Raw genomic sequence first — 13,854 nt, forward strand, 5'->3', positions numbered from 1 at the left:
TTCATCCTTCGTCAATTATTCATTCATTTTTTTTGTTCTTTTCGCTCTTTTCCTCTCACCCTAAAGCTGCGTTTAGTCCTATTAGTACTGTTTAGTTCACTGAATATTCAATCTCCTCTACCATCACCATTTTCTCTTTTTGGTGCCATCGGTTTGAGTTGATTTATTGATCACAGGTGCTTGAGTTGAACTGGATTCATAAAACCTGTTTAAGCGAGGTGTTTTATCGCAGAGCATCGTGTTTGAATCAAACGCGAGCGCGACGTCAGAAATGATCTTTCAGAAAAGTCTCGATTCATTTGGGATCTGTTGGCTTTCAGTGGCTCGGACGACGCTTTACGCCAGATGAGCTGTATGGAGACATTTTTATTTTATTTAATTTCTTTTTGTTTTTTCACATTGTAAACCAAGTCCCCATCTACTTCAGTTGTTCAGGAGAATGCTGCTTTGCTGCGTAGCTCCAGAAATGTTTGTGGACGTCATTGGTGGTGAGAAGATAATGACTGAATTTTTGTTTTTGGGTGAACGTATCCCTCAAAACTAGATTTACGTATTTATAATGAGGCCCCAGATGTTTGCTGTAGCAGATCTTAATGCTCAGTCTGGTGTGGCTGACATAATGTGGCTCTTATGTTGTCACTCCATCAGTTTCACATGAAAAAAGACGTGTTTTCAACGTCCAAATGAGCCATTTCCAAATCAAAGCTGACCTCTAACACAGTCATCGCATACCAGAGATGCTTCTTTGTTTTACGGCACTTTTACGTCGCTGTTAAACTCGGTACATGAAGCGTAATCGCAGTGGAAACACGATTGTGACATGTGTCTGATGGTGTTAAGGGCACAAAAGTTAGTACTGTGATCTCAGCTGGACCAGTCGTGACCTGATGTCAGACAAGACAAGAGTAAGTCTGATCCCTCAGGCGCCCGAGGCAATCAGTCAGTCTGTACTCCAGCTAATGCTAACTGCATCCTGTGGTCATTACACTGAACAGGCCATTAAGAAGAAAGTATGGCTCTTTGGTTTAGATATTATCTGAAGTCTGACTTCCACTAGAGCTTTGTGATATATAGGGCGGACCTTTAGATTATGACTCCTGGCGGCTAATTCAGCCCAGACGTCAGGAGCTTGTTGACATGTTCAGTAACAGACTCTCTGATTTGAATTTAGGCTTTCTTGAGCACATACATTAAAAGCTGTACATCTCTCACGACACATTGTGCTCTTATCACTTGAACAAACACCCACTAAACAAAAGAAAGTCCGTGCACATCAACACGAGCCCATCCTCCTCCCTGCCACGAGATCAGAACAGAATGGAATTTGAAACGTTTTAGCCAAAAATGTTTCCATGGTCAAGGTGTTTTTTGCAGAAACGTTTCAGATTTCGTTCCGTTCTCCGGCTTCAAACAACTCTCTCGGGGGAGTTTGTGGCGTCCGTCGACACGCAGGTGAGTGACCTCTGGCACACATGCTCAATCAGACACTGACAGGCTTTAAGATGAAGGTGGACAGCAGCCAACTGTGAGTCACAGAGTGAGTGCAGCTCTGCTGAGCCGCAGCTGTCTCGCTGATGGGACGAACAGCGTTTCCTGGAGGTTTTTGGTCCTGTACTTCATGTTCTGGACAGTCTAATTTTGGGCGGACCGTCCTGATGCATCATTGGTTTGTGCCTTTGCTTGGTATAAATCGACCTGATCGGCTTCACAATGCATATCTCCCTCTACAGTCACTGAGCCTGCTTAGGATCTTAACTCTGCTTCTTCCGCATGCCTTCAAGTCTTGTTGTAACAGCAGTGTGAGAGGTTTTGTCCCAGCCTTTTTCCTGTTTTGGCCCTCCTGATGCACGTGGCCAAGTTGAAACGAGGTAATGAGAGGTGTGTTTGCAATGAGCTTTGATGGATTGTGTGTCTCTGTGTCATCCAGGCAGTGTGGCGAGCATAGATAAGCCCCCTTATGAGGTGAAAACCCTTCCCCGTCCTGCAGTAACCCCTCCCAGCACCAACAGCAGGAATAAGGGATGTCACGGCTGTTCCTCCTTTTGGCAATGCTCATTGTCTGCTGCAGCGTCCAGGTGGGTCCTGAGAGCACACACACACACACACACACACACACACGTACACACGTACATATACACACTTTGTCCCGGAGGTAAACAGCTTCTATGCAAGTCGATGAACTTCCATTAGTCACTGGCCTTTACAGTGCGGGGGTGGTTTTGTTTCTGTACCTCTGCTGCCGTCTGAAACAAGCCAGAGAGTCGTCGTGTGGAAGCCGAAATAAATTTTCCGTCGCTGTTTTTAATGACACAAGAGTTACAGTGTACAATATATCAGCCTGTCCACACAGTAGCACAAGCCCTCCCACATACAGCCAACACGTTAGTTGGACAAACATCTCCTTGATGGATTATATCCTGGGTTGTTAACAACTGCTGTATATGTGAGGTACAGTGAAACAAATGAATTCAGTTGATGCAGCCATTTTGTCTTCATGGTTTCTGTGTGAAGTCCAAACATTCTCAACATTTTTCTTGCCCACCTGCTTACAGTACAGACCATCCTGTGGTGTAACTGGACTTCATGTGCTCCACCATTTCCTCAGGTGTCTCCGACCGCTACCCTGGATAAGCTGAAGGAGAGCTGGAAGAGGTACATGATCGAGTGTGAGAACAACAACAGCCGAGAACCACCAAGCACCGGTGAGCTGAACACACTTTTTGGCCTCTTGAGGGCAAAGATAATAAGCCATGAAAACAACATGGCAGGCGGCTGTAAATCCAAAGCGATGCACTAGAAAATGCAGCATAAAGCAATGAAACGCTGGAATAAACTTCAGAGTTGAGCACAAGTACGAGCCACTGTTAAAACAAGATTGTTTATATTAGCCGCTTTAACTTAACTTGCATCATATCACCACTTAATAAACACTGTAAGCACTGAGAACATTTTCCTATCCAGAAAAACAGGGCGTCAATATAATAAGCTCTGGTTAATCATTACTGCTCTGGAAACATTTCTGTGAAAGAGATATTTTTCGTGGATATAATTTGCTTTCACATTAGAGAGGAAGTCAGTATTTACCCTCACCTTGGTGTGCAGAGGCGACTCTCTAATGCAGCAGAGCAGGTAATGGTAAGGCTGCACGGTCACCAGACTGTGGAGTGGCAGCAATTTCCGCTCCCTGCTCGAAAACCATTGTATGATCACTCTGCTCCCAACCGCTCCCAGTTTTCTGTTTGCTGCACCACACTCTCTGTTGATGGAGCAAACTGGAGCTCTCTGTGTGTGCAGATAGCAGAGTGTTTAACTACATGGCGAATGCGGCCCTTGAGCTGCATTATAGTCTGTTAGCTTGTGTGATTCTGTAGATGCGGGAGATGCTCCAACTTTCAAAAAAGGCTGCTTCCCACACTGAACACAGGATCACAGGTGTAGAGGAGGGACGGACCACTTTATATACATCGGGCCTCAATCCAGAAACTTTCAAAAGTTTAGGGTGACATCTAGGATTTTTGGCTTTACATGATTTGTAAGTGCAGGTAGGAAAAACTCTTAAAGTTCTTCAAAATCTCTTAAATCATCAAGTTCACAGTTGTAGTTTCTTAATTTGCTATCAGATACAAGGTCTGAGATAGGAAGGGCCGAGATCACAGCCACGAGTTTGTCTTTGAAACAGACTGAACAGGCAGTTAGGACATTTTTCTGTTACGAGGCCGCTGACCTGTCCACGCACTAACAACCAGAACTGTTTACATCCTTTGTTGAGAAGATGAAAGTTGCAGTATGACCAGCGGGTCATCGATGGACGACTCTGAAGTCCAGATGAAAGAGCATGATGCGTAGGCCACGTATGCCATAATGACCAACATCACTTCAAAGACATGTTACTTCCCTGACCACTCCAAACTGTAGACATAGAGTGTAAGGGCTGTGAAAATATGGACAAAATCCCACCTATATTTCATGTTTTTTTCCATCCCCCAGGTCTTGTGTGCAACAGGACTTTTGACAATTACGCCTGTTGGCCCGATGGACTCCCCAACACCACTGTCAGCGTGTCGTGTCCGTGGTATCTGCCCTGGCACCATGAAGGTAAGGGACATGCGGGATGGTTGTTGATGCAGAGTAACTTAAAATACCCTGCAGAGACAGACAGCTGTCCGTGATGACTGCACTTTCCAGTAAATCACAGAGACTGTTTGTCTGTGTGTGTGTGTGTGTGTGTGTAGTTCAGCACGGCATGGTGTATCAGGAATGTGACGCAAACGGCCAGTGGGTGACCATGAAAAATACCAGCGAGTGCGACTCTAGTGATCCAAGTGAGGTGAGAAGTGTCTCTTGTTATTCTTTCTATCAGAGAAACAAATGTCACACACCTTCTCACATAATGAAAACAAGTCTAAAGTCCTCGTATGTGTGTGTGTTTTCATTTGAAGCAGTATTACAGTCATATTCGGGTCATGTACACGGTGGGCTATTCCTTATCACTGGTGGCTTTGGTGTTGGCGCTTGGCATCCTCATATTCTTCAGGTAATAATGATTTTCATTTTGAAATACATTCTGAAAAATAGAGACAATTCCATCTAATATTAACACGACGGCCATTTTCCTCAGATGTCATGCTCAGGGCAAGCCCCCAGGAAGAGCGACAGGCTTTCAAGCCAACTTTCATAGTGGCCAAAACGTGTAATTACAGAGTCACGTGATGCACTGCGGCCCGATTCCCATAAGCTTATATTGTAAAAGAAGTGGCTATAAAACGGTGGATGATTAGAAAGTGGTCGGTGCATATGTTAGCTGTTGTCTAACTTCAGTTATCGGTTATCAAATGTGTTGTTTTACCTCAAAATATGGCCCAAAATAAGCAGGGGGAACAGCTAGCCTGGCGCTAATTAACACTTTATATCAAAGTCTAGATATACGTAAGAAAGACAAACTGTATAACACGTCAGGTAGTCAGCTCAAACTTGGAATAAACTAGTATAAAGCTGTATTGTAATTGCAGTTATATTGATCACAAAATCTATCCTGCCGTTTATCAGGAAACTGCACTGCATGAGGAACAACATCCACATGAACCTGTTTGCCTCCTTCATTCTGCGAGCGCTGTCCATCCTCATTAAAGACGCTCTGTTAGAGGCCACCAACATCACGTCGCAGGACCTCAGCAGAGACCAGGAGCAGGGATTCCCCCAGGCATCTATGCCTCCAGTGGAGCTGTTTGTCAACAATGGGGTCAGTAGTGATCTGCAGCTCAGCAACGAGCTATAAAGGGCAGTGATCACTAAAGGACTGTAGAGGTATTATTAGAGTGGGAGGGGTTATGTGTTTTGTTTTGTTTTTGCTGAAGGGAGGGTCGTCTGAGAAGAGGCTTTTCATGTTTTAACACCCTGCATTTATGTTCCCCTTGTGGGATTAATTAAAAAAGGAAATAAATAGTCACAAATGAGGGATTTAACATGCGCAGTGGTTCATAAACAGAGGACAACAATCCTGTTATTGTTTCAGACACGCTAAATAAGATCTCAAGGTTACATGTTTCATATGCATATAGTGTATTTTGAGAGGGGTGTTGCTTTTTTTTATTCCTTTGGAGAGTTTTGTAATATTAAAGGCTGAGATATAAAAATAAAACCTCCCTCCCTCCCGCAGTACAGTCCATAAGAATTTGGGACAATGCCAGAACAAACCCAGAAAGCACTCAGCGCCTTACAATCCCGCAAATCTGTGTTTTTAATATTGGAAAATGTTTACATTTACTCGACCGCAGACTGTGTTGCAGCCGTTATGTTTAAATAATGTAGATAACAAAATATAAAAAAACATTACGCTACATTAGATCTATTAAATATTGCACAGCCATAATTATGATTCATATAAAGGTACAGTTGTATGTATAGGAAATAATAATGATTGTCTTGTGAGAGAGTAATGGTAGCAACAAAGATAATTGCAGCAGCTAATTATCCATAAAAGCAGTGAGGGTTAATGACATGGGCTGATGTGTAGAGTGTGTAGTTTGCGTGTCGGGGGTCACATCTGGCTGAAGTCGGAGTCAAAGTTGCTGCGGCTGTAAAATCTCACGGCCGTCAGCACAAAGCCTGAACCCAGGTGGCGGCAGAAGGAGCTCCCATGTGACATCTGAATAATAATGTTCGACATCAGACGGCTTAATGTTTTTTTATATCTTGCAGACGACGGTTAGCTGCCGCATCGCCGTGCTGATGATGCAGTACAGCATCATGGCCAACAGCTACTGGCTGCTGGTGGAAGGCATCTACCTCCACAACCTGCTGGTCATCACTGTGTTTACGGAGAGGAACTACTTCAAAATCTACCTGTGCATTGGTTGGGGTGAGCCGCCCTGTTGAATACTTGTATATTTATGTGTGTGTTATTTGCTGGATGATGAGAAAGAAATTGAGTCACAGCAGATAAAAAGGTTGTTACGCTGGTGTACAAAACGACTGCTTTGCATTTAGACCGCTCTCGTTTCTTTACAGGTACCCCGTTAATATTCCTCGTCCCCTGGGTGGTGGCTAAATACCTGGATGAAAATCACGAGTAAGTTTCCCCAGCACTCTCACTCCTCCTCCTCCTCCTGGATGTGTGGAGGGAGGAGGAGGCCAAACATTTTACATTTCAGCTCATTCATGCACCTCATATCTTAAAAAGCTGGCAGATGGGCCCGTCTCCTAAACGTATGAGCAGCTCACGGTCAATTTAACACGTAATTACTAGACGAGGCTGCGTTTAATGTTTTCACACGACCACGTTTTTATCTCTGCTGGGCGCCAAATATAGAAACTGTGTCAGAAAAGCCATTGTGTTAGCAACTTTTTAAATATTTTATGATAACAGTCAGCACCCAAACTTTATTATACAATCTCTCAGGGCCTGCAGCGTGGGGGCGAAGGGGATTTTTTTAAGGCAGGACTTTCTGAAGACACATCGTGATGTTATGTAAAGCTTTAAAACCCCACGGCGATGCTGTGTGTGCGGCCTCTGGTGCCACATTTTGGCCGTCAGTCTCACTCGGTCTCACAGCCAGCGGGGAGGAAGCTTTCTACTGTCATCGTAGCTGCAGGACAGTGTAATAAAATGTACAGTGTATATATCTGGTTGTCTCTCACTGATCTTTCCTCCAACGGCTTTCATTTTCAGGTGCTGGGAGCAAAATATAAACATGAATTACTGGTGGATCATCCGATCGCCGATACTGCTGGCAGTTGTGGTAATTTCCTCTTCTCGTCCTGATGCTGTCACTTTGCTTTTTTCACGCTCCCTCCCTTCACATCCTGATATTTTCCAAACATTTCACTCCAAAAATGCCAAAAAATTGTTGAAAAACACTGAAAAATGTATTCACCCGAAAAGTCCTCAACACATTTACCCAGCACTCTTGAATTTCAGCAATTCTTTTCCCATTCATACGCTCTACAATATTAAACACGACTCATTTATTCATGAAGTGTAAAAGGCTGTCGGTGCCGTAGGGCTAACATGGAGGAACATCTTGAGAGTCAAAGGTTTTTGGATTAAAGAAATATGAATTTTCTTGCGCTGTGACCTACAACAACAGTTTATCCACGCTGTGACCAGGCCCCCTTTTTTTTGGAAGGTGTGTCCTGCAAAAGGTCATTTCAGAGCTTTTACATAAGTCCGATTTATCATGGCTCTTAAAATCAGGCCTCTTGCACAGACATCCTGGCATTTTCCATGCATTAATCGTCCTGCTAAGTGGCCTGTATCCCACAGGAATTCCTGTGTTTGAGTTGTCGCAGGGATGGGAGGGCCGGTTCCCATTTCAGTGTTTCCCCCTTTATCCTGATCCCACCATGTCCAGGCTGCACATCAGAGCAGAACACTGCAGCCAGTAGTAAACAATGTGGCTGTGTGTGTGTTTGTGTTTGTGTGTGTTTGTGTGTGTGAACGCTGCTGCAGGAACATGTGATTCTGCTTCTGAAGAAAAAGTCTATGCACATACATACATATATTTATACTGTACACACTGCAGTGTGAGGAAATACAGAATATGGAGTGTGCAGAAACCTGCAGCTGTACTTTAGATACTTATTTCTTCATTTAATCATAATTATACGTAGCTATATGGCCTTTGGTAAACATTCCTTCATCGTGCACTCGTTTGCAAATGAATGTCATATGTAGTAAAATCCTTTATACAGTCCTGCGTTTCACAAAGTGGTGAACTGGAAGTGATTTTCATTACAGAAACCCCCCGCTGTGTTTTGAAATGTCAGCTGTAGTGTGAGGCTTCCCTGATAACAAAGGGCCTCTGCTGTGTGTGCAATAATGTTAAAGGTTGGGTTCACTCAAACAACACAAGAAATGTGTTGTACTTTTTCAAATGTAATCTTCAGTTGCAATTTCAAACACTTCTACTGCTTCGGGGTGGCAATCAAAGTTTCAAGCCAGCATTAATAAGAGAGAAAATGTGTTTTTGGCTGAACTGAATCTCTTTTTCATTCAATCCAAACTGTTTCTTTCACAGATCAACTTCCTCATCTTTGTCCACATCATCAAAATACTTGTGTCAAAACTTCGAGCGCATCAAATGAGATACACAGATTATAAATTCAGGTGAGTTCAGACGTCAGAGCAGTTTGTTCTCTTTACATTAGATCGTTCTCTCTTCTCACTCGTGCTTTCTCTCTCATCGCGTCCGTCTCAGGTTGGCTAAGTCGACGCTGACTCTGATCCCTCTGCTGGGTATCCATCAGGTGGTCTTCATCTTCGTGACGGACGAGTCGACCATGACCACCATCGGTCTGCGTCTCACCAAGCTCTTCATCGACCTCTTCTTCTCCTCCTTCCAGGTTTGGACGAACTTAACTGAAGCATCTTTGAATGTTTCATGGGCAAAGACCACGGCTTTTATGAAATAACTCAGCATCGTCATTCAGTTCAGTGAGAATATCCTGCTTCAGGGCTAACGGGGTGAATCAGTTTTGAGTTAGCCGCTGAATCAGGGATCTTGAGACACTGTTGAGGCATTTTATGGGTCCATGATTCCCTCTGTTTATCCTGCACTTAGACAAAATGAAATAATGAATAATAACATTTGTTTGGGGGAGAGATGAGAGAGCTGAGCACCACAGAAGATGGATAGACATGCCTCATTAGGATAAAACACCAAGTTTAAAGCAGTGACTTTGTTCTCAAATTTGAGTCGAACAAGATTAATTGGCGCCGCTGAGAATTCATTTATCTCCTCATCAAATCCAAATCAACATTCATGCTGCACCAAACTGACAGCAAAGCACTAAAGTTACATTAAAGCGTGTTCAGTGATCTGTTCAGAAGTCTGAGTTTCCCCTCCCCCAGATATTTTGCAAAGTGCAATGTTTACATTTGTGTCAGAAGGGATTAGATTAACATAATGTCCTATCTGTGCTGCTAACTGGCTGCATCATGCTGTGACATAACAACACTGACCTTTTGGCTGCGGGGACATTTTCAGATTAACAGCGAACCAACAGGGGAAAAATTGGCTTGATTGATTGAGCCACGGGGAGAGAAGGAGGCAGTAAGAATGCCACAGTCAAAAATGATAAGTTCAACTTAAGACAGAATAAACTCTATAATAACATTTTAACACTGAAATTAATGCTTATATGCAGGTTTTTAAGCACGAACGTTGAGAGTTGCACATGTGCAGTAGCGTCCTGGCAGCAGGCAGGGATCTGGTACTCAAAATGTTATGGTTGTTATGTTTTTATATTTTCAACTTCGGTCTGTCTTAAAACTTCAGGGAAGACTGAATGATGTCTGAGTGCTGCTTGAGCGGAGGCGGATGCTAAAATGACTTATGCGCCAACATCCTCAACTGCAACACGCGTTATAGCATCACGTCGATATCGTATCGATATCAATTTTCAAAATAAAGTGTTATTAAATCTGTCATGATCATGTTAATCTAGGGTACTGACTCAGTACTGTTGTCTCCACAGGGTCTCTTGGTGGCCATCTTGTACTGCTTTGTCAACAAAGAAGTGAGTCTCCTCATTAGCGCGACAAAAACACAATTCCTGATACAGATTCCAGCATTTTGAGCAGTTGTATCAGTATCAGAACAACCCTAAAAAGCACCTTTGTCAACTCGACTTTTCTCCTTTTCCCTGTCGTCTCCGTCCTCTCTTCAGGTGCAGTCCGAGATCCTGAAGAAGTGGAAGCGCTGGAAGCTCGGGAGGAACATCGAGGAGGAGTACCGCCACACGTACAGCAATACCCCAAACACGAAGACGGGCAGCCTGTTGAACCACGTCCCTCGACTGCCTCATCTCCCAGACATCGCCAAAACCTCCACCCCGGCCTGCACGCCCGAGGAGAGGCACATGCTCGTGGCCGGATGCCACAACGGGGTGGTCCACAGTAAGGAGGACGACCAGTGCACCTCGCCACTGCACAAGGGAACCATCAGCAACTGCACCCTAGTGGAGGACATCGGCCTCATGGACAAGGTGCGGTGTTACGAGGGTCAGCGGGAGAACGTGGAGAGCCACCTGTGACAGGCTCCTGTAACGAGAACGTGACGGATAAAGTTGGAGGGCGTTCAGCTCTCATCAGGCTCTGACATACTGCCCTGGGTGGCTGTGAAGAGCTGGGCTGATAGAGTCATCTGTCAGAGGGATCAGCGTGACTGGGAGACTGAGCACGGTCAGCCCTCTCCACAGCCTGAGAACGAATGCGGCGGGCGTCCACGCTGAAATGTCTAATGTGCTGTGAGCCTTCGTGAATGGACTTCTGTGGATGTTTGTCAGATACTGAGAGAAACTGATGCGTGTTGAGCAACAGCATCTGAAGGCAGATAAGCCATGTAAAATAACAAGAAAACCTCAAATAACAACAATGGAAACAAAAAAGACACAGGGTCCTCGCTTGAGCCTCGGCTTTTATTTGTGCTGTGTATCAAATGTGTGTTTTGTGGTACTGGAGCTTAAAGACAAACTGGACATTGAACTGCATACAGACAAAAAACAAGTGACACAAGACCAGGTGTTAGAGAACAGAGTCAACGCTTCTTTCTTCTTATTTTTTTCGCTTTGCTATTACTTTGATGAAAATGTACAGAAAAAGAAGAAGCTCTCTGCTGACTGTACCTCAGACATTAAGGTGACCACAGTGTTGTTTCAAGGCTGTGTTGGATATTTGGCAGCTGCTCTCACCGGGTCATTTCTGGCTCACATGTACAGTAGACATTAAAAAAAAAAAAAGGTCCAGAGATGGTATGTGATGAATTATAAATAAGCTAAAAACGATCACCGCTTGACACACTTAAGTGTTTTACAATAAAAATAGATCTTTTTCGATACTGCTGAGGGCTACTGTGTAAATGTGCAAGGCGTGTTTTCAAAGGGAATAGTTGCAAATCTGTGCCATTGAATATGTTTTTTCTTTCCCCCCTTCTCGTCAGGATGTTGTCTGACTCACACGCCTTGGCGTATTATTTGAATTTCTAACACAGTGGTGCACTCAGCCCCCCTTGGGATGAACGCTGATAGGGGAGACCATGCACTCAAATCAAGGATAAAAATACGCAGCGACTGTAAAAGCCACACATGCATGAAGTATGAGTCTAACACTGTGACTCAAAATAACATGTCATCTCTGGAACAAGGGTGTTTTTCACGTTAAGTATAGGCTGTCGTGCATGCAGATTGCACAGATTTAGTGAGCTTCACTTATAAATTGTGTGAGTCATCACATCTGTGTCTGTATCCACTGTGCAACAAAAGGCCAAAATCAGTGACTGCATGCCAGAGGTGGGAAGTAACAAAGTACAAATCCTTTGTTACTGTACTTAAGTTTTTCAGGTATCTGTACTTTACTTGAGTATTTATTTTACTTTTCCTCACACATATCTGTACTTTCTACTCCTCACATTTTTCAAAAACAGGCTCGTTACTTTAGTTTTAATGCATTTGAGCGGAATTATCGATTATTTTTTATTTTGCCTCGTTGCACGTCGCCTTCCCAACAGCACAAGACTGATTTTAACCTTGAAGTGCAGAGAGGGCGGCTGGAAAGGGGAGAAAAAAAGGCGTGTTAGTGTCTCGTATCTGCAGACACGCTGCAGCTCTCTGCCTGGATTTTCTTATTTTCTCACTTTGTTGCTGCTCGGGACGCTTTACCGACCCAAAACGTCCAAAACTCAACAATCGACTATCTTTGTGGTGCGTTCAGGAACAGCTGGGACAAATCCAACTGATTCTACCTTTAAGTTTAATAGTCTTTGCAAAGAAACAGCCGGTAGAAATGAGGAATACTTTTTTACTTTGATACTTTGAGTACATTTCGGAGCCTGTACTTTATTACTTTTACTTGAGTCAAGAAGTTGAATCAGTTCTTCTTCTTCCTCTTGTTTTTTTATTACACAAGTATCTGTACGTACTGAGTAAAGAATGTGTGTACTTTTGCCACCTCTGCTGCATGCGGCCCAGTTACTCCACAGACAGTGTTTATTATTCAGAACAAAACTCTGCAGCCTAAAAAAAGTTGAACAAAACCTCTCCAGGAAGCATTCGAGTGTCAACGAAAGCTAAATGAGCAGCGGTACATTCGCTTCTGAATGCATTTATTTTTAAAGAAGGGAAGCCTCCTGCCGAGCATTCATTAATCTTTGAGTTTTCGCCAGAACTAACTTGACTTTGTATGTATGACTATTTGCACAATGTTAATTTATAATTGGTAAATACTGTGTGTGTATATATGTGTTTATACAGGTGATTTATTTGATTGCTGTCGATATATTTCATAACATATCCGTGCGAATGCGTGTGCGTGTTCAAGTATATTTTCAGGTCGGTATGAATGTGTGTAGTTTCAGTATTTGTTGGTGTGTTACAGTAGGATGAATCATTGGCGACTGGGTTGATATAAAGCAGTGCAACAGGCTTCACACGGAGGTCAGAGATGATAAGTCTCTCGGGTATACAGTAACATAACATTCTCAGACGTCAGGCCTATGTAAGGCACGAGGACGACGCAGCTCTGTTTTATTATGGAGGCTGTACTAGCGTGATTCCCACAGAGATGAATTAGAGCACGACAGCGACGTCGTGCTTGTCATTCAGATAATAGCTCTGCATTTACACTTCAGCCAGGTGCTGGTGTTGGAAAAATAAATTGCAGGCTGAGACTGTTTTTCATCAGCGTCTGTCGAGGATTGTAATCGAGCAGGTGGATACTCGGAAACCGAGCGTGACGCACACATTGGCGCTGCTGCTGCTGCCCGGAGGTGAATCTGCAGAGAGATATTCAGATACTGACACGGAAACAAAGGAATGTTGTGCACCTTGAGTAAAATAGTATTTAGTAGAGTATATAAGTATATTGCTGATTTTATTTCCAACTAATACATGTATTTTTAAGCTGTGACCATGTATGTTTTTTTCGAAGCCAGCAGCTTGGGTCACTCCCCGTTTCTGGACCAAAGTGGTTCTGTCTGAATGTATTCTTTAAGAGGCCCCGATTTCCTTTTTACTTTCTCTTAAAGGTGGTTATGTACAGTATATTTTCTGTCAGTAAAAAGCTGAAAGAGTTCATGTGTGTACAGTTCATCATATATTGTGTGCGCTTATCAAACTCTGTCCAAATGGTGAAAGAATAAATTACAGTGTACGTGAAAGAGGATTTTAACTGTGCGTCTTTTCTTCTGGTTGAACGTTCATCGTGATAAAAGAGAAAGCATGTGCAGCTCTGGACTTGTTGGTGATGCAGGCTGCAGCAGGATGTCCTTCTGGTTGGCTGAATGCCTGCCTGGCTTACAAGAGAGGTGAGTATCGATTCCACCTCAGGGGTCAGGCTGCTGTTTGTGAGCACTCTCAGTT

The 13,854-nt window shown here is 43.6% G+C and overlaps 1 protein-coding gene across 2 annotated transcripts in view; it reads left to right on the forward strand.

Annotated features, from left to right (window-relative positions):
- The window catches only part of gcgra (glucagon receptor a), a 42,730-nt gene extending 29,078 nt beyond the window's left edge, over window positions 1-13,652 (forward strand). The window contains exons 2-14 of one of the 2 annotated variants that reach the window (XM_073493789.1): window positions 1,928-2,075; window positions 2,606-2,702; window positions 3,988-4,095; window positions 4,233-4,327; window positions 4,440-4,534; window positions 5,047-5,239; window positions 6,199-6,358; window positions 6,508-6,568; window positions 7,169-7,238; window positions 8,517-8,605; window positions 8,697-8,841; window positions 9,976-10,017; window positions 10,168-13,652. In XM_073493789.1, coding sequence (XP_073349890.1) covers window positions 2,022-2,075; window positions 2,606-2,702; window positions 3,988-4,095; window positions 4,233-4,327; window positions 4,440-4,534; window positions 5,047-5,239; window positions 6,199-6,358; window positions 6,508-6,568; window positions 7,169-7,238; window positions 8,517-8,605; window positions 8,697-8,841; window positions 9,976-10,017; window positions 10,168-10,533 — 1,575 coding nt within the window. In that variant the 5' untranslated portion in view covers window positions 1,928-2,021 and the 3' untranslated portion in view covers window positions 10,534-13,652. The remainder of the gene's footprint in view (window positions 1-1,927; window positions 2,076-2,605; window positions 2,703-3,987; window positions 4,096-4,232; window positions 4,328-4,439; window positions 4,535-5,046; window positions 5,240-6,198; window positions 6,359-6,507; window positions 6,569-7,168; window positions 7,239-8,516; window positions 8,606-8,696; window positions 8,842-9,975; window positions 10,018-10,167) is intronic. The other variant, XM_073493790.1, reaches the window with a different exon arrangement.
- Window positions 13,653-13,854: the final 202 nt, after the last annotated feature.

This window comes from Pagrus major, chromosome 23 (genome assembly GCF_040436345.1).
Source record: "Pagrus major chromosome 23, Pma_NU_1.0".
Taxonomy (NCBI): Eukaryota; Metazoa; Chordata; class Actinopteri; order Spariformes; family Sparidae; genus Pagrus; species Pagrus major.